Genomic DNA, 18,906 nt, shown 5'->3' on the forward strand with positions numbered 1-18,906 from the left:
ACAATGAGGGGACTGTCTATACTAGGTGGAAAAAGTTACATGAAACAGTGGCCGGGCCTGCCCAAGACTATGCATCCAAATGCATGCAGGTGCTTTCTCAGTCATTTTGCAAGCATTGCCTGTGTCATTTTAATGGTACATCTGTAATGAAGTCTCCAGGTCAGGTCAGGCTGATATGCTATAATCTACAATGGTTTCCCCTTCATGTGGAAGGAGAGCCATAATAATTACAGCTGCAATGGTTCAGCAGGCACTCCCAACTCCATTCCATAATGCAGTGCCTTGTGTTTGCAGCAAAAAGTCTCTTCTTCCAAATCAACCATTCTTTCTCGTCTTCCATGTTCATCCTACCCCTTACCCTTCCATTTTTCTTTCTCCTCCCTTGTTTTCTTTCACTCTGCTGGTTTTGATTGAGATCTTCTTGTATTCTTGTTCCATTATTGCTGGTTTATGGGTCACATTGGCTGAAACACATTGGCCTTTTCTAGACAATGCATTCAGTGGACGTGTGCTAACCAAGCAGCCAGAAAAAGTATTTTCAATAAATAATGGGCCAAATTCATCCCTAGTGTAACTCAGATTTATTAAAAGTCTCAGGTGTGAGATGTGAACTACGGTCCTGTTTCATACAAGTGTAACTCTTTGTTTCATTGGTTTGACACCTGATTGACAACAGTGTGAGATGAGCATCAAGCCCCCAGCATTTGCTCATTTGGCTTTTGTAAAATAGCACATATTATTTTAGAAAATTACCGTAAAAATCACCAAAACCTCAGCTACTGAGGGATTGTGAAGGGACTATTCCAGTAGTTCATGAGGACAGCTAAATTTGTCTTTGTAATGACTGTCCTGAGTTATTTTAAATATCAGTAACTTTTCTCACTCCTGTCTGCAACTTATCGGGCAACTAACGTATAAATGTAGTGACAAAAATTCATCCGTCTCCTCCTCCCCCACTAGATTACTTATTAGGCTTATACAAGGCAAGATATTAAAAACACTTTTGTCTGTCACACCGCCACGGGTAGGGGAGGGGGAATTTGCCAGTTGCTAATGGATACCTGGAGTTTTTGTGTATGACCATGAAGAACAGCTTGTGCACTTTCACCCCTGATGTTCCCTGAATAACTTGGGTCTCATTTAGGTCAATAAGCCTTTATCAAAATGTCAGGAGTGAAAAATGTGTCTTGGTGTAAGCCGACTGGTCGTTCCCTCCAGTCACAGGAGTCTATAGAACAATCAATGTTCTCTAAGCTTGTCTGCATGTCACGCAAAGAACTGGATGACAGTAACCATTGACTACATGTCTGTTTCATTGTCTTTGGGACAGCCCACATTTGCATACTTGCCAGTGTTCCTGTTATCCAATGAACCATGGAGAGTCTTAAAAAAAAAAAAAAAAAAAAAAAAACAACCCACACAACTCTAATGCAAATTTTGCACACACAAAACACACATTTTAAAAAAAAACCAACATAGCCAAGGCTTTGGTTTCCCCCTTCTTGTTATAATAATGAAACTATAATCTTGATAATCCTACAGGTTTTGATCCAAAAATTGCATTTGTTATTGTGCATAACATTTAACTTTCCCATTTTTCCTTCCAAGAAAATCTTTTCTTTTTTGTTTTGTTAATCCCCATTGGGCAGTCTGAACACTATTGTGTGCACAGCACATATGAGTTGAGGCCATCGATTTGTTGCTCAAATAACTTCTTTTGTATGAAAGAAGCAGCTAGCTCTCTGCTTAATGATTTGTCATTGTCTTTCACTGAGGGAGTTTCCTTCATATTTGTGATGAAAGAAGCTATATCAGCCTGCTACAATACAGAAATGTACTAATATATTAGAGCTTGTTGATTATATTTTTATAAATCAGTACAGTGTCATAAACAAAATAGACAACAGTCTTGTGTTAGTACTAATCACTATTTTAATAGACAGGCTCGTGTTCTCATTTGCATTTCAGTGTAGGTTTAAATGTATTTAATTAAGCTAAACAAAAGGGGAATCATACTGCATGTGAAGTTACTGTGTTAGGCATAGTATATTGTATCGTTTTCTATTGTGTTACAAATGAATGTCCATTAGGTTTTCAAAAAATGTTGTTGTAACAAATGTTTCTGAATAAAATTCTCCCAAGGTTTCCGTTTATTCCTTTCACACATTATAATAGACTATGGACCAGATCCTCAGCTGATGTAAGTTGGCCTATTTCCATCTTTGTAGCAGCCAAGGACCCAGCCAATATCATTTAATTTTCTTGAACCTGGAAACCTCTCAGGAGCACAGTAACTTTGTAGACAATTGTGATAGCTATCCTGATGCACCTGGCAACAACTTACAGAAAGCCCGGGATATTAGAGCCCATCACGTTAAGAGAAAGAATGTTGGCTGATGTCCTCCTGCCTTCTGAAAAATGTCGTAGTGTCTTTAACTTGCACCTGCACAACTTAGCTACCAGACATGAGGCGTTTAATGCATCATCAGAATGCTGGAATTTTAGAGCCCAGTCCAACTTCCATTAAAGTCAGCAGACTGGGCCCATGATTAATAAGAATCATTACTCTTTTTTTTCTCAGTAGCCCTATTGCTCTTTTAGCCTCTAAGGCAATACTCCGATTGACATCAGTGGGACCAGTATTTCGACTTAAGTATTTTAATTAATTAAAAATACACTCGTGTGTAAGCTAAAAGTGGTCACTTTCTTCAGCGCTTTTCTCACCATCCTCATCCTCCTCCAGTGGTGCAATATCATGACATACAGGCATAGATGTCACAGACTAGTAATATTATTTAGCCTTAGAGGACAAATGTTGATTAGTGGCATGCCCTGTTCTCTTCAGCAACAGTTGGGATCCTCAGTTGCTGAAGAACTGCTTGGCTTTTGTCATTCTAGTTTACTCAGACACCAAACTTCTCCAACAAACCATTGGTGTGTGCAGTGTTGTTGTCACCGTGTCAGTCTCAGGATATTAGAGAGGCAAGGTGGGTGAGGTATTATTTTTTATTGGACCAACTTCAGCTTGTCTCTCTCACCAACAGAATTTGGTCCAATAAAAAATATTACCTCACCCATCTTGTCTCTCAAACAAACCAAACAGTTTGTTCTACGCCTTTTAATTATATTTTAGAACTGTTATACCTCATGAACATTTTAATGTGTTACATGCCAGGTCCTGGGTATTTTCATTTAGAAGCCACAGCTTCTATTAAAGGTGGTTATTTTCCCTTTTTGCTCTAAATAGGGGATGATTTCTATGTAGAGCTAAGATCGGCTATTCAATGAAACCAGATACTAATTGAATGTGGCTTTTAAATAAAAGAAATATGGGATTGCAACTCTGTCACTTTGAAAAAATATAATCAAAACTCCTTCACCTGCTAATTGACAAAAAGCTACTGTCTGAGGATTTAAAACACAGATAAAAGTGCATTGAAAATCACACTAAGTTCCAATTTTGTATTGTTATTTCTCTGACAGACGCAGATGGATATTAGACCCTTCTATTCCATTCACTGTACACTTTGGAAACTCCTAGGTCAGTCCCCTGAAACGTTTAAATGTTCAGTCTGGCAGCATAGTTGCTACAGAACTGTATTTTAACCAAATTCCTGAACCATATTCTTGTACATTTCTTACAAAAGCTCAGAAATTTAGCCCAGTTTTGGACCATGGTTATCAACCCTTACTTCACTTTGTTCCATAGGTGAACACCTAACCCTGCTCAAGACTCCCATTGACTTTAGGGGCTGGGGACAGGATTTCACCCCATGTTTTAAAACTTCCTGGAAACTATCAAGCTGTAACCTGGTACCAGAAATATTACTTTTAAAAGTGTGGGTTGCACTTAGGCTATAAATGAGTGGGTAAATGGCTGGCTAAGATGATACTGCAAATGGTGTGTACAGTGTACTTTTTCTGGAAATGAGATATACTAGCAAAATATTTGTCTTGTGAATGCAGAGTCTGCTTGTTTTCTTTGGCTGTCAAACAACTTTCTGTTTGAATTATTGAAGCCAAGTAAATTTATGCAGAATGGTTTCAGTTTTAGCACATAGAGAAGATCCAAACAGCATGCCATTCTGGTATTTAAACTTATTCTTTATCATACATTTCCCATTGCTTACACAGTTTTCCTGAGGTTTTGTAGTTTGGATCTTCTTGGCATATTGCATATTTTTCTTCTTCCCAAGTTTTACGTTTCGTTTTCTGTGTTCCTTAATGTCATCTGAAAGAAGAGAGAGAATATGTAAACTAGAAAATTAATCTAGTTCCCTGTCTGTTTCCCCTAGGAAATTGTATTAGTGGTGTTTTTTGGAACGGAGTATGTGATTCGCTTATGGTCAGCAGGATGCCGTAGTAAATATGTTGGATTATGGGGAAGGCTTCGTTTTGCTAGGAAGCCTATTTCTATCATTGGTAAGTATACCATGGTTTGAACAATTGTCATAATTACTAAAAAAAAAGCCACATTCCTATAAACACCTTGAACATTTAAAAAGAAATGGAGTTTCCCTAAAGATTCCAGCCAAGTTAGAATAAGAACATTTGTCTCTAGTATCTGCGCAGAACTGAACATTCTGAGGAATCTGTGGCATTGTTAGTTCCTTCTTTAAAAAAAAAAACCTTTCAACTTGATTCTCTTTTCCATAAAAGAGAGACTTTCCTTTTGCAGTTGAACTGAAGTTTTGCCAGAAATAACAGACTTGCATATAAGCCTGTCTCCCGAAATGGCTTCTATAACTTCAGCATTGCGCACATCTCATAATAGCTGCAACTGTCTATTTTTAAACAAAACCAAATGACCTCTATATGTTTGGTCCATCTTAATATTTTAATGTTAGTTTGCTCTGCTTTTTCATTGAGCTACCTAGAGCACACTGGTGTGTGGCAGGTGACATGTAATTATAAACTATTATTTTCATGCTCGTAGGGTGAGGTTTTTTTTTCCAAAGGCACGTATGGAAGTTAGTCACCCAGCTGCCTTTGACTTTCAGTGGAAATTGGGTGTTTAACTGGCCTATGTGGTTTTAAAATCTCCTTCTTAATTCCTTGAATGTTCTAGCTAGTAAAGATTTTCAGAATACTTGCCCTGCAGTTGTTAGTTTTGCTATTATTTATCATATTTCTTATGGTAGCGCCTAGGAACCGTAGAAAATCAGGGTCCCACTCTGCTAGACACTGTACAAAGAGTAATAGACAGTGCTTTCCCTGAAGAATTTACAATTTAAATAGACAAGACAGAGAAAGGGGTTTAGTTATACTGGTGGGCATCCATATCTTCATGGGGATGACTGCAAAATTTTTATAGGCAATGGACAAAAATGCTGCACCCTAGTAATTCATAAGAGCACAGAATTGTTCATTTGTCCATGGTGGCTTAGCCTCTCTATGTCTATATTATGTAACTATATTCCATATGTGACTGTAAGTGTCATGCGCCTTTGACTGCTTCCCCAGTGCTCTGTCTGTTAATCCATCTCTCCTGAAATTACTACTAGCATTCCAAATCCCTGAGCAGCTTCAAACGGTGGCCATTTTTAAAAAGAACATGCTGTACAGTTGTTTCCTTCTTTTTCCAAAATGTGTACTTTTTCCCAAAATTACCCTTGCCTGAGCCCAAGCTTTACAGTGTCCTGCCCTAGAGCAATTACACTTTTAAGATACTTTAAGGATAGATATCTCTCAAACTGTGAGGATTTTATATGCCAGTTGTCGCAATCCAGGGCAACTGACCCTGTATTCTCCCTTCCGTGATCCAACTAGGGCACTCAATCTAGGATCCTGGCTCCTCAGCTGTCATCTCTCTTGGGTAGAGACCGATGTCTCTCTCTTTTCTGAGCTGGGGTTTTCCAGGCAGCACAGTTCCCAGTCTACACTGTGATATCCCCAGCAAGACAGACTGCTTGCACTTTGCTTTCTCTCCAAAGGCTATGAACAGTGTAATTGCCAACGGTTACAAGTTACCCCACAGGTCTTTCTAAGCAAGCACCTTTGTTCTTAAGGTAAAAGTTTTACAGAGAAAGCAATAAAAGAACCTACACACATACTAAAAGGCTTACCAGAGGTCACCCTAACTCTAACTTTGGACTCAGGTAGGTGTCATTCCTTCCAAACCTTCCCCAAGGATTGCCCCCCTCTTAGGACAGAAGGTCCAGTCCGTTTGCTGGATCAGAAGGAATGCCCGCAGTCAGTTTAAACTCAGGCTGTTAATCCACAATCCTTTTTGTCTGTTGCTCCTTGGAAAATCCATTTTAAACTATATAAATATATGTGAGCCTCTCCAGGTGGTGGTTCCTCTCTGGACGTGTTACAACCTTAGTGAATTTGCCTAATCACCTCCCTCTTTTCTTAGTTCCTGGAGGAGCTGTGGTCATCCTCACCCAGGGAATTACATACAGTTTCTGGCCCACAATGATACATAAACTTAATACAGTAAGATCTCACAAAGATATCACAGGTAACTGCCTATCTGCCACACCAGATAGAGCTTTATGCTATCAGAAGGGGATGATTCCCAACTTGCTATTGGTATGCAGGACTTGTTTCTATCCCGGGTAGGCTCCAAGATATCAGAACTTACATCCTGCCAATATTCTGTATAGTAAAGCTATTTTAGTTAGATTTTACAAGCCTCTAAAAAGCTATTAGTTACACTTTTCACTCTCTTCCAGGTCTCAACAGTTGGATTCATGTTACTAAGTCACCTGATTTTATAGATGAGAGAAGTGAACTGTGAACTGTGCCAGTACATTTTTAAAACAGCCATTAGAAAACACTGTAAAATACGTAGGGTATACAGAACATATCATTAGGTTTTTTGACACACCATTGGAATGATCTGTCACATCTAGTTTTGCTGCTAATTAAAAGTTCAGCCATCCCTGACTCATGACAATAAAACCATTTTTATTACACCATTATGTATTTTCTTTCTACGTTACACCAGAGGTGTTGGGATATATAATCCTAAAACTTTATTTGGATGACTATCTAAAAATGTCACCCTTCTCACAGGTAAAATAATATCAGTGTTGAATTTAAATCACGATCTTATCAAAGCATTGCACGAAGCCTTGAACTCATTATCTTCACTTATTTTTATTTTCCAGATTTAATTGTAGTTGTTGCTTCAATGATTGTTCTTTGTGTGGGCTCCAAAGGTCAAGTCTTTGCAACCTCAGCTATCAGGTAATAATTTATCAATAATTGAAGAGAATGTTGTCTGTTTTGATAAAGGGTTATTATTCCGCTCTCTCCTCTCCCTGTAACAGTTCTTAAATTCTAGAAGTGATCGCCGCTTTGGCATCTCTGTTGACACAACAGATCAGATTTTGATCTCAGTTACCATGCACCAGAGTAGATCAGAGTAATCCCCTCACATCTTCCCACTTATAATAATGAAATTGTATATAATAAAACTAGAGCTTCACAAAAACTTAATCAACAAAGTAGCAATGATACACTCACATTTTGTTCATGTTTGCCAGCTAGTTGTATGGTTTTTACCAACTTTTTTTGCTTTTTGGATATCTACTGACTTTTTTAGGGTGTTCTTCGTAGTATATTTGGAGTTAGAGGTTGACTGTTGGAAAAGATATTGAGGGAATTTCCATGTGCCGACATTTGACTGAACATATCTCATGTGTTCAGGTGGGTCAGCCTGGCTGGTTTCTCTGAATGATGGGTTGAATTTTAGTTGCAGTGATGCTCTGTGACTGTGGTGGCTCTCTATTATAAAGCATATCCTGTAGTTGCTTGCTGAGAGCATTATTTCCATGATCAACTATATAAAAGTTTCTGCAAACTCAAATTGTTCTCTTGCCCAGTAGATGAAAAGATCAAAGAAAATGTGGCTTTCTAGCTGTGGAAAGTCATCTGTTTCTGCCCATTCTGCTTCCCTTTTGGAACTCTTAAAAGATAGCACCAGATATATGAAGATCAGCCAGGGATCAGCCCTCTCCATAAAATCAGCCATCTCCATAATATTCACAATCTGTTTCTAGAATTCCTGAATCACTGGGAATTCCTGCCAACCATACAAGTGAAAGCCTATTCCCCTTTCCCCACAGCTGCTCACATTTGTCTAATAGGCTGAGCTGAATAAAAGATGGGGGAAAGGGAGGAACCTGTAAGCTTAATGTAGTAACCTGACAGTGATGTAATCAATGTCTTTTAATTTATCATTTAAAAAAAGCTTCCCCTCCCCCTGTATCACTTCTCTTGTATCCTCAGACCCTTGTAGCTTCACTTATTTAAAATTTGTATTCCAGGGGTATCCGCTTTCTGCAGATCCTACGAATGCTACATGTTGACCGACAGGGTGGCACATGGAGACTGTTGGGATCAGTAGTTTTCATACACAGACAAGTAAGTTAGATCTGACATAGGGACAATGCTTGAACAGAATAAGAAAACAATTTTTCTCGGTTAAAACCATTTTCAGGTCTTCTGTGTCACACCAGTGTACCCGAATTTGGTCATTATACTGCTACAGCATAGACAGCTATTATTCTTGAAAAAAAAACATATTGCAGGTTTGCAAAATAGAGGTCTGTGATTTGCCAGGAGCATTTAATATTAAGCTAAATTAACAGAGGGCTTGAGCTGCTGACCGTTATTGAACTCAAGTTCCCTTGTGATATGGCTCTAAAGAGAGAAACTGCAGAGGTTTGATGCATCAGGAATTAGTTCTGATCCCCTTCTCTTTTGATTCCTTTCTGTGTCCAATACTGTGTCATCTGTGTGCCCAATTGCTGTGCAGGAGGAAATAGATTATAATTCACAGGTAATCACAGGGACATGTTTTTAACCAACTTATTTATTTCAAATATTATCCTATCATGTAAACACTATTATATAAAAGCATGGAATGTAGGCAGATGTCTTCTTGTTGCTAAATATATGAACTTAGGAACATGTGATGATTGGTTCAATTAATCAAACACTGTTGCTTTACTGTGTTTAAAGGACAACAGGTAAGTTCCCCAAGTGTAAAATTTTCACCTAAGTCCCATTTTTAAAAATGATTTGGGCACTTGGTAGCCTAACTTTCACTGAATTTCATTGACTTTCAGTGAGACTTAAGCTTCTAAGTGCCCCGATCTCTCAAAATTTTTACCTAACAGCTAATTTTCAATTGCAACACCACCAGCACTTACCAGATTTATTGCAAAAGTCATGAACAGTTAGTTTGAAATCCAATATCTGTGACTGAAGCACACATACACTTCTGTAAAACACTGGGCCAGGTCCTCAGCTGAGTTCTACTGAACTCACTGGAGCTAGGCTGATTTGCATCAGATGAAAAGTCTGATGATCTATTTGAATAAACTGCTGTAATTAACTTTTTTTTTTTAACCATTTTAATTATTTTGTGCAAAAACTCCAGTGTCACATAGTTCAAAGCTCTTTAACAGTGGTTTTTATTTGTTTTTATTCTGCTTTCAGGAATTAATAACTACCTTGTATATTGGGTTTCTGGGGCTGATTTTTTCATCTTATTTTGTGTATTTGGCTGAAAAAGACGCTGTGAATGATTCAGGACAAACAGAGTTTGGCAGCTATGCAGATGCCCTGTGGTGGGGAGTCGTAAGTATGAAATATTTTGTAATATAAAATGACAGCGAACATCCTACATTGTTTACTAATAAAAAAAGTTCCAGTAAGTGTGGGAGAACACAAGCCAAATTAAAATTGCCTCATTGCTACATTGTCATTCTTTTGATATCATGTGAGGTCAGCAGATAATGGTGCAGAAACAGTAAATTGTGGATATTTTATTTATTTTTAGAGTAGCAGCCGTGTAAGTCTGTATTTGCAAAAAGAAAAGGAGTACTTGTGGCCCTTAGAGACTAACAATGAAGTTGTAGCTCATGAAAGCTTATGCTCAAATAAATTTGTTAGTCTCTAAGGTGCCACAAGTCCTCCTTTTATTTATTTTTATTAGTAAAGGAGAGTGAACTCTTTAAAATGATTTGGAACAATCAAGCCATGCACATAACTAACCTATACATGTGTTCTCATTACTTTTACCTTTCTGGTACCCTCGTATTGTTTGTTACATTAATTTGTTGTAACTTCTCTTAACATAGAGTTAGTTCCTTTTAGGTGTTGAGCACTCAAGCCCTAGCTTAGCTTTAAGCACGTTGGGTAATCCTTTTGAAGCCAGTAAGGCTACTCACATGCTGAAAATTAAGCATGTGTATTGGGGACAGTGTACTCAACACCTCTTAGGATCAAGCCCAGGCATTGTAAGCACTTTGGAGCAGGGAACATCCCTCTTCCTTTGTGTTTATACAGTGCCTAGCACAATGATACCCCGGTCTTGACCACCTAGTATCCTCTTGCATGTCTAATATATGGTATTTATAAGGTGCTACTTACCCTTATGTAAAAATAGTATCTAGGTGCTGCATAATTGGTATGAACATTTTAGAACACCCCTAAATACATGTTCTGCTGCTCTTGTGTTCTAAACATCATTCATTAGGCTGTGAAAGATGGGAAACTTTGTTCTTTTCAGCTACCTTAATGGTATGATTGATGGAATGATTCCATGGCACCTCTCAGCTAAGGCAAGAGTCAGAACTTAGGCCTACTGACTCCAGAGTTGTCCATTTGTTTGTTCCAATAAATGCACTAATTTTGTTGCATCTACTAATGATGATCTCTCTCTCTCTCTCTTTTTTATTGTCCTTTCACATCACATATTAAATTGTTTATCAGCCATATTCTGAGAGTTCTATTTTGTACTTTCCTTTCTTTTCCCTCTCTGAATTATAAGAGTCTAGACTGAATTAGCAGACTGTCACAGTGGTTGCACTGTATGTCAAAAAGTACCTTTTTACCTGGTGGTACTTATCAGAAGGCTATAAAAGTGAGAGATGGAAATAACCTTTTAGATTATCCATGCCCTCTCTCTTTATTTCCTGGATGTGTCTTTGCTATTGCTGCATGACTGTTCTTAGTAAACGGAACCATCCTCATTAAGCATTCCAAATCCTTAAAAGGAATACATTGAATGGACATCACCAGCAATTCAGCATATGCATTTTCATAATGCCCTTTATTTTTGGATTCTTATCTTTTGAGGCTTTAAATCACATGGCAGACTTAGATTTTTAACAATAGAGAGACTAAGAAACTAGGGGTCACAGGAAGAAAAAATGTAGCACTGTATTTGTCTGACGTGTAATCTTGACCAGGAGGACATGTTCTTTCTTGAGATATATTTTTTTTTAAAATTGTTTTTGCTTGCGTTTTGTTTCCCAAATTTCTGCACATGGTACCACTTGCTTTTCCAGCACTAAAACATGTATTGATGAGCATGTCAACTGCAGGTCTCCTGCTGCTGAAGTGTATCCCTCTCATGAGTATCCGTGAAGTGTATCCCTCTCATGAGTCCACCAATTTATTATGCTACTTAGGCAGCTATTGCAAACTTTATAGCTTTTTCTCTTCCTGTCCACCAAGGCTACAACCTCTTCTAGGATCAGAAAACTTGCCATTCAGCACAAGGAAGTGGCAATTTGGCAAGTAATTTTTTTCAGGGCTTTCCTGACAATAAAGCATGTTTTTCTCCTCCTTCAGTGCCAGGTTCACATGACACTTAAATTAACAGTGTCAGATGCAGCGACATCTCAATACATTCACCTTGATCTTAGCAATGAAAGTTGTACCTCTGCCAGGCATGACTGGTTCGCTAAAATTAGAGTAAAGCTTTTCTTAGCTGGAATGAGACCAATAAGCTTATAAAAATGTCGGCAGGCCTTGCTTTAGGGAATAAGATGATCAGCTGTGGGAGTAATACATACTGCTTCTCCCCCATCACCCCGATTATAACAAAGTTATGTATTTGGTACATTTCATAATGGGGAAATTCTTCTGCTGAAACCCCCATCAAAGTGCAGGACGTTGCTGGAGATATGGTTCTAGATTAGATGAATTCCCCAGTCCAAGTATTTTAATTTAACATATACTATTTCAATACCCTACTTAATCTCTAGTTGGAGAATGCTATAGTAATCTAGATTAGTTTTGGTAGAAATAAGGATAACAGTCAAGAGGTCTTAATCAAAGAGGAACAGTTGTAATTGCCTGGCCAGCCATATATGAAAAATACATCAGAGACCCCTGGCTGCTGACCAGTATGGCAAAGTAAAGCACAGGCATAGTCCTTGCATAATTGATAAGGACACTTCCCTTTTTCCCACTCCTCTGGATGCTTCCACCTACTTGTATGATGCATACATCTGCTTCCATATAGTCAACACTGAATTGCAGTCTTTCATCCCAGGCCCTGTCCCAGCGAGGCAAGGGACTGGAAAAAGAATAAAATTATAAAAGCTGGGTCTGATGGGTAGGGCATGCAAAGGAGATGAGTCACATCACCATACTGATGTCTACAACCCAGCGGAAGGACGATCCAACAGAGAGGAAAGATTGTCCAGTGGAAAAGTGGTCCCAGGCACGATCCCAAGCACTATCTATAGTTTTATGTGATCTCAGTAGCTATGCATCCTTGTTTTAAAACTAATAAAGGCAATGAAAGAAAAATATATGTTAAATACATTTTATAGACACCTGGTTCAGGTTAATTGTTAGGAGGTAATTGCTGGGCACAGTATCGGTACAGGCTTAGGGCTTATCTATTTAAACACTTAGTTCACAGCGAGCTGGTATGTAAACCTGCCCCATACTAATCTGCTGCGCATTGTGTCCATGTGAAGCTCCCTAATGTGCTTTAATCTACTCCCGTTTCAAAGTGGGGTGGATTCCAGATGGCAATGCTTGCTGTGAACTAAGCGTTCACCTAGGCAAGCCCGTAGTTCCATGGCCTGGTTGGGGGAAAAAACAAGACCGAGAAGGATCTGGGAAACCTGGTTTCCATCACCGTGTTCTTGATGCCTTCAATAAAAAAAAACCTATGGAGTCAGGATGATGATCAGGGAGGCTGATGAAGAGAGATGATAGTTTGAGCATGTGAGGCCAGATTTCCAAGTGCTCAGCACACAGTAGCTCCAGCTGGGACACTCACAGCCAGTTTTTCAAAGCAGTTCAGTACCCCACCTTCTGAGCTCCTTTGAAAATTTGACCCCATCTATTTAAAACAGGGCAGCACTTCCCCTGCATGAGAGAAGCATTCACAATCGGTGTTTCTCATGAGCCAATAGTCTTTGCTTTGGCTAGCCATCAAGGATCTGGGTCATCTCACACGTAGTTGTCACCTTTCTGAACACATGCAAATACAACGCTGGTGCACTTGAGAAGACTCTTCATGGCAAGTGCTGGGTAAGAGGTGCTCTGGTTTTATCACAGCCAGGATTTTTTTCCTTTTGACAAAAATAAGGAAAGAATGCACAATGTTGCTATTTTAGGGTGAATACTTTTCATTGGGCCTTCTGCTGAAAAACCTTCCTCAATTTGAATTTATTTTAGCATTTCATACTGTACCTGTTAGTCTGTGGCCTCCCTAGAGCAGCCTGAAGGTAATGTCCAGTATTATATAAAATTTTTGTGTCAGTTCAGCTTTGGAGGCAAGCAGATGCTGTTTAAGTTACCTTCTGCCAATTAACTTACGTTCTGACAGAAAAGTACTGTCATTTATGTATTACCAATGATTTATTATCTACATATAAAATACAAATACTGTGATCTAGAACAAAGAGAAAAATGGAGGAGGAGGGGGAAATCTAAACTATTGTGGCTAAGCTATTGTTCCTATCCTGATTTGTAATCTTGAAGATTTAATATATGGCTTCAAGAAAATGCCGAAAAAAATGTTCTCACAAATCTCACTTTCAGGAAACCTGTTTGTGTATTTCTTCCTTAGCCATTAAACTGAACCCAGCCTGGGGCAGATTTAGGGAGCTCTGCTTTTCATATCTGTTCCATGATACAGTATTTCCATCTCCCACATCTGAGCAAACCTCCTTCAGGGAAACCATGATGTAGATTGCCTTGGCTACCCCCTCTGATCATGAACACTATTTGCCCTGATCGACTACTGAACATACTTCTGCATGGATAATACAGTGCACCGATTCCTTTGAACTGCATTCTTAACGATTGTCTGCCAGGGGTCTCATTTAGTTGCAAAACGATTTCTGTCCTTTCTGTAAAATTCTTAGATATCTGCCTGCCTACTGTCTTCCTCTACACTGAGGGCCCAGTTCAGCATAACCATGTAAGTAATACCATCTGTTTAGCCATACGCATAAGCATTTGCTTAAATTCCATTGAAAGTCAGTTGGACTTAAGCACTCGCTTAAGTGCTTTTGCTAAACTAGGGTGGGAATTCCTTGCAGACTTAACTTTAAGCCATGCATAAAAGGTTTGCTGAATTAGGGCATAAGGTCTTCACAGATCAAGTTGGTTTCATCCATTTTAGTCATTTAATGGCAGGTGCACATACGTTTTGGAACATTGCTTCACAAAAGGGAGCCTACATCATTTGGGGGCCTTCTTAAATACAATCTTAAAATCCAGAGTAGACTGTAACTTGAGTTCACTTTTGGACATGTAAGGAAAAACAAGTCCGTTTGTTATTTGCAGACTGTACTAAGGGGGGAGACTGGGCTCACCTCCACCCCCTTCTAATCTTCTCTGGGTGTTGTAGGTTCTTTGAGCATGAGTTTAGATTTCAAAATGCTGCTTCCTTGGGATTTATGCATCTTGTCTCTGAACTTTGATTTTATGGGCAGTTCAAGTGGCCTTTAATCCTCACTTAGTAAAGACCTGTGGTGTGGGATTGGTTTTCTCTGTTTCTTTCAGAATTCTTGCAAGCAAAATATCGATAAAGGAACTTTTGTATATAATGAGCATCACCTTTCTTCCAAGATCTTTGCAATTGTGTTAAAAAGATACCAAAGAGCTAGAAGACAATTCTGGCTAGTAACATTCAAATAGTTTTTAGAAACTGATCTTCCATTTCAATGAAAAATAAAGAAATGCTTTATAACTAGAAATTGATCACCTTTTAGGCCAGATTTTAAACTGTCATAACTTCATAGACTTCAGCTGAGCCAAGACAATTTATATAAATTGAGTATCTGGATGTACATGGTTAGCTTTTCCAATTGAATGAACTGTTTTTACAAGGTGCTATGTAGGGTCTAGATGTTTGTACTAGGTTGAAATGAACCACATTGCATTTTCAGTGTGACCTAGCTAGAATTCTAACAGGGCTGCTTTAATATATTTCACAAGCAGGTCCCTGAATTCTAGGCATGGCTCCCGTACCCCTTCTGCAAGGCATTTGACTTGGTGCCATTTTGATTAAAAACTAGAATGATATAAAATTAACTTGTCCCATAGATTAAAAGCTGGCTAACTGATAGGTCTCAAAATATAACTGTAAACGTGAAATCACCAATGAGCGGGTTCTAATGGGGTCTGGTAGGGTTCAATCTTTGGCTCTCTTATTTAACATTTTTATCAATGCCCTGGAAGAAAACAAATTCATCACTGATAAAGTTTCCAGGTGATACAAAAATTGGGAGAATGGTAAATAATGAAGAGGGCATTTCACTGATACAAAGTGATCTGAATCACTTGGTACACTGGGCACAAGCACATGCTATGCTTTTTAATAGGGCTAAATGTAAATGTATACCTCTAGAAACAAAAAATGTAGGCTGTATATGTTTGGGTGCTCTATCCTGAGAAGCAGTGACTCTGAAAAAAGCTTTGAGGATTGTGGTGGATAATCAGCTGAACATGAGTTCCCAGTGTGATGCACTGGCCGAAAGGACTAATGCAATCATAACCTTGAATAGCAGTAGAGAGGTTATTTTATCTCTTTGTCACTGGTAAGACTGCTACTGGGATACCATGTCCAATTCTGGCTCCCACAATTCATGAAGGATGTTGATAAATTGGAGAGGGTTCAGAGAAGAGCCACAAGAATGGTTAAAGGATTAGAAAAAATGCTTTATACTGATAGATTCAAGGAGATCAGTCTATTTAGCTTAACAACATGAAGGTTAAGGGGTGACTAGATTGCAGTCTGTAAATATCTACATGGGGAACAAATATTTAATAATGGGCTCTTCAGTCTAGTAGAGAAAAGGTATGATACGATCCAGTGACTGGAAGCTGATGCGAGACAAATACAGGCTGGAAATGAAGTGTATATTTTCAACAATGAGGGTAATTAACCATTGAAACAATTTACCAAGTGTTGTAGTGGATTCTCCATCAGAGACCATTTTTAAATCAAGAATGGACGTTTTTCTAAAAGATCTACTCTAGGAATTATTTTGGAGAAGTTCTGTGACCTGTGTTATACAGATCAGATTAGTTGATCACAATGTTTGCCTTCGGCCTTGGGAATCCATGAATCCATGACTATATGATACTTGACTATCTTGCATAAATAAAACTGCCCTTTTCTCTTGTTTCTCTTAACTCTGAGTCATTTATATAGTGCCTTTTCTTTTCACTATAAATATTATTACATCATTAAGTATAGTAAAGTAAAAATATGGAATGGAAGAAATTATCTGTAGAATTTTCCCCACACCCTTCACAAACTATTATCAGAATCTCTTCATATGTAGGTTTCAGAGTAGCAGCCATGTTAGTCTGTATCCGCAAAAAGAAAAGGAGGACTTGTGGCACCTTAGAGACTAACAAATTCATATGTAGCAAACTTTTTCTCAAACTTTTCCTTTGATCGTGCAGATGAGATTTAGAAGATACTACTCGGATTGGCTGCTTTACTTTCTGTTTGTGGGTCATGCCAGTAGAACCATGCCAGAGAGAGATTAAATGCAGTTATTCACAGGTCTTTCGTGCAGAAACTGGGCTTTGCACAAAATCATCAAAGTTAGGTAATAGAAACTCTCTGTTACTTGTAGATTTCAACAATCATGTGCTCAAATTCAACACTGGAGAATTCAAATCCAGTATATGGTGCTAGCTGTTGACTTTGTGCGTATACGCTGATTAATGGTGGTCAGCAGATATCCACTGTTTCCCATTTATTTGATTAGTAACTGTGGGTGGGCATGCTGTAGTCTCTCAAACAATGAAAGTGGATATCTGTGTACTATTAAAATCTAAACAAGTAACAATGGATTAATTATCCGGCTTGGATACAAAGCTGCCTGTATTCCCTGTGGGTTTTACTGCCTGTGTGTGTGCACAGCCATAAGATCATTTGTGTGTGTGTGTATTAGAATCAAGCCATTTACTTCTGAAAAAAAATAATCGTAACACTGCAAGCAATAAATCATCAATGCATTTTTGCAAAATTTTCTTTTAAAGAATATGGATTTATAAATCTGAAACCTGCTGGGAGGTTTTAAAATCTTTGTTAAGATTAATTTCCTTTAGTTTAGTCACCCTATATTCTGGGGGGGAGGGGGAACAAACAAAAAAAATACCCTGAATCTTTCCTCACATCATTATTAATACAGTACAATGAAACTTACTTTTCTGTGATGTCTTTCATTACAAATAATAAGGAAAAAAATCAGGTCTCTCTCAAGCTCTGTGACTGTTGAAGGTAAGGTGGTGAAACCTTGTACCAGCCTCTCTTTCACAGTGCAGAGAAAATAACTTTGGTGCATGCACAGACAAGCCCAAAGCTTTTATCTAGTTTCCAGCATGCAAACTCTAGCATACCTCTTTGTGCTGCCAGATCTCCCAAGCTAAGTAGTTTCAGACTTGGTCGCTATTTGGATAGGAGACCTACAAACAACAGCTAGGTTTTGTATGAAGTGATGTAGATAATTGATAAGGTGACACACTTTCCTCTGAGTCAGCTCTGAATTACGCCAAGTTTGATGTTAGGGGACACTGAGGCGCTGTCTTTTGGAAGAGACATAAAATCAGACTGATGAAATTAAGCTATTGTTTGAACAGAGATTTTTGCTTATTTGCTTGCCTGCAGATTAGAGAGTTAGAACCAGTTTGCTGCGAAATTTAAAATGGGATGCCTGAATCTCTGTACTTATAATTAAGCCATAGACTTCTTCAGTTCCACATCTACATTCAAAAATATTTTTATTTGTTTTGTGATGGGATTTTTAAATTAGGACTTTATAAAATGGTCAATGGCTTTATCGTTCAGCCTTTGATCCAGTTCATGATCAAAGGATCTTGTGATCATCTTAATGAAAGTCACATAATTCATGTATCAGAGTAGCAACCGTGTTAGTCTGTATTTGCAAAAAGAACAGGAGTACTTGTGGCACCTTAGAGACTAACAAATTTATTTGAGCATAAGCTTTCGTGGGCTAAAACCCACTTCATCGGATGCATGCAGTGGAAAATAACAGTAGGAAGATATATATATATATATACACAAAGAGAACTTGAAACAATGGGTGTTATCATACACACTATAACGAGAGTGATCAGTTAAGGTGAGCTATTACCGGCAGGAGAGAAAAAAAACCCTTTTGTAGTGATAATCAAGATGGGCCATTTCCAGCAGCTGACAAGAAGGTGTGAGGAACAGTAGGGGGGGGGAAATAAACATGGGAAAATAGTTTTACTTTGCGTAATGACACATTCACTCCCAGTCTTTATTCAAGCCTAATTTAATGGTGTCCAGTTTGCAAATTAATTCCAATTCAGCAGTCTCTCGTTGGAGAGTGTTTTTGAAGTTTTTTTGTTGTAATATTGCGACTTTTAGGTCCGTAATAGAGTACCAAGGACACTGAAGTGTTCTCCAACTGGTTTTTGAATGTTATAATTTTTGACGTCTGATTTGTGTCCATTTATTCTTTTACATATTGACTGTCCACTTTGACCAATGTACATGGCAGAGGGGCATTGCTGGTACATGGTGGCATATATCACATTGGTAGATGTGCAGGTGAATGAGCCTCTGATAGTGTGGCTGATGTGATTAGGCCCTATGATGGTGTCCCCTGAATAGATATGTGGACA

The 18,906-nt window shown here is 38.4% G+C and overlaps 1 protein-coding gene and 1 long non-coding RNA gene across 4 annotated transcripts in view; one reads left to right on the forward strand and one right to left on the reverse strand.

Annotated features, from left to right (window-relative positions):
• KCNQ1 (potassium voltage-gated channel subfamily Q member 1) overlaps window positions 1-18,906 on the forward strand; it is a 533,253-nt gene that overhangs the window by 141,879 nt on the left and 372,468 nt on the right. For all 3 annotated transcript variants that reach the window (XM_048852582.2, XM_075129328.1, XM_048852583.2), the window contains exons 3-6: window positions 4,296-4,422; window positions 7,116-7,194; window positions 8,277-8,373; window positions 9,454-9,594. In XM_048852582.2, the coding sequence (XP_048708539.2) occupies window positions 4,296-4,422; window positions 7,116-7,194; window positions 8,277-8,373; window positions 9,454-9,594 (444 nt within the window). The remainder of the gene's footprint in view (window positions 1-4,295; window positions 4,423-7,115; window positions 7,195-8,276; window positions 8,374-9,453; window positions 9,595-18,906) is intronic.
• Window positions 4,084-17,551, reverse strand: LOC142072489 (uncharacterized). Its single transcript, XR_012668884.1, has 2 exons — window positions 17,442-17,551; window positions 4,084-4,231 (listed from the first exon to the last, which is right to left on the reverse strand). It is a non-coding gene; the product is annotated as an uncharacterized LOC142072489 (long non-coding RNA).

Source organism: Caretta caretta, chromosome 6 (assembly GCF_965140235.1).
Source record: "Caretta caretta isolate rCarCar2 chromosome 6, rCarCar1.hap1, whole genome shotgun sequence".
NCBI classification, from domain to species: Eukaryota; Metazoa; Chordata; order Testudines; family Cheloniidae; genus Caretta; species Caretta caretta.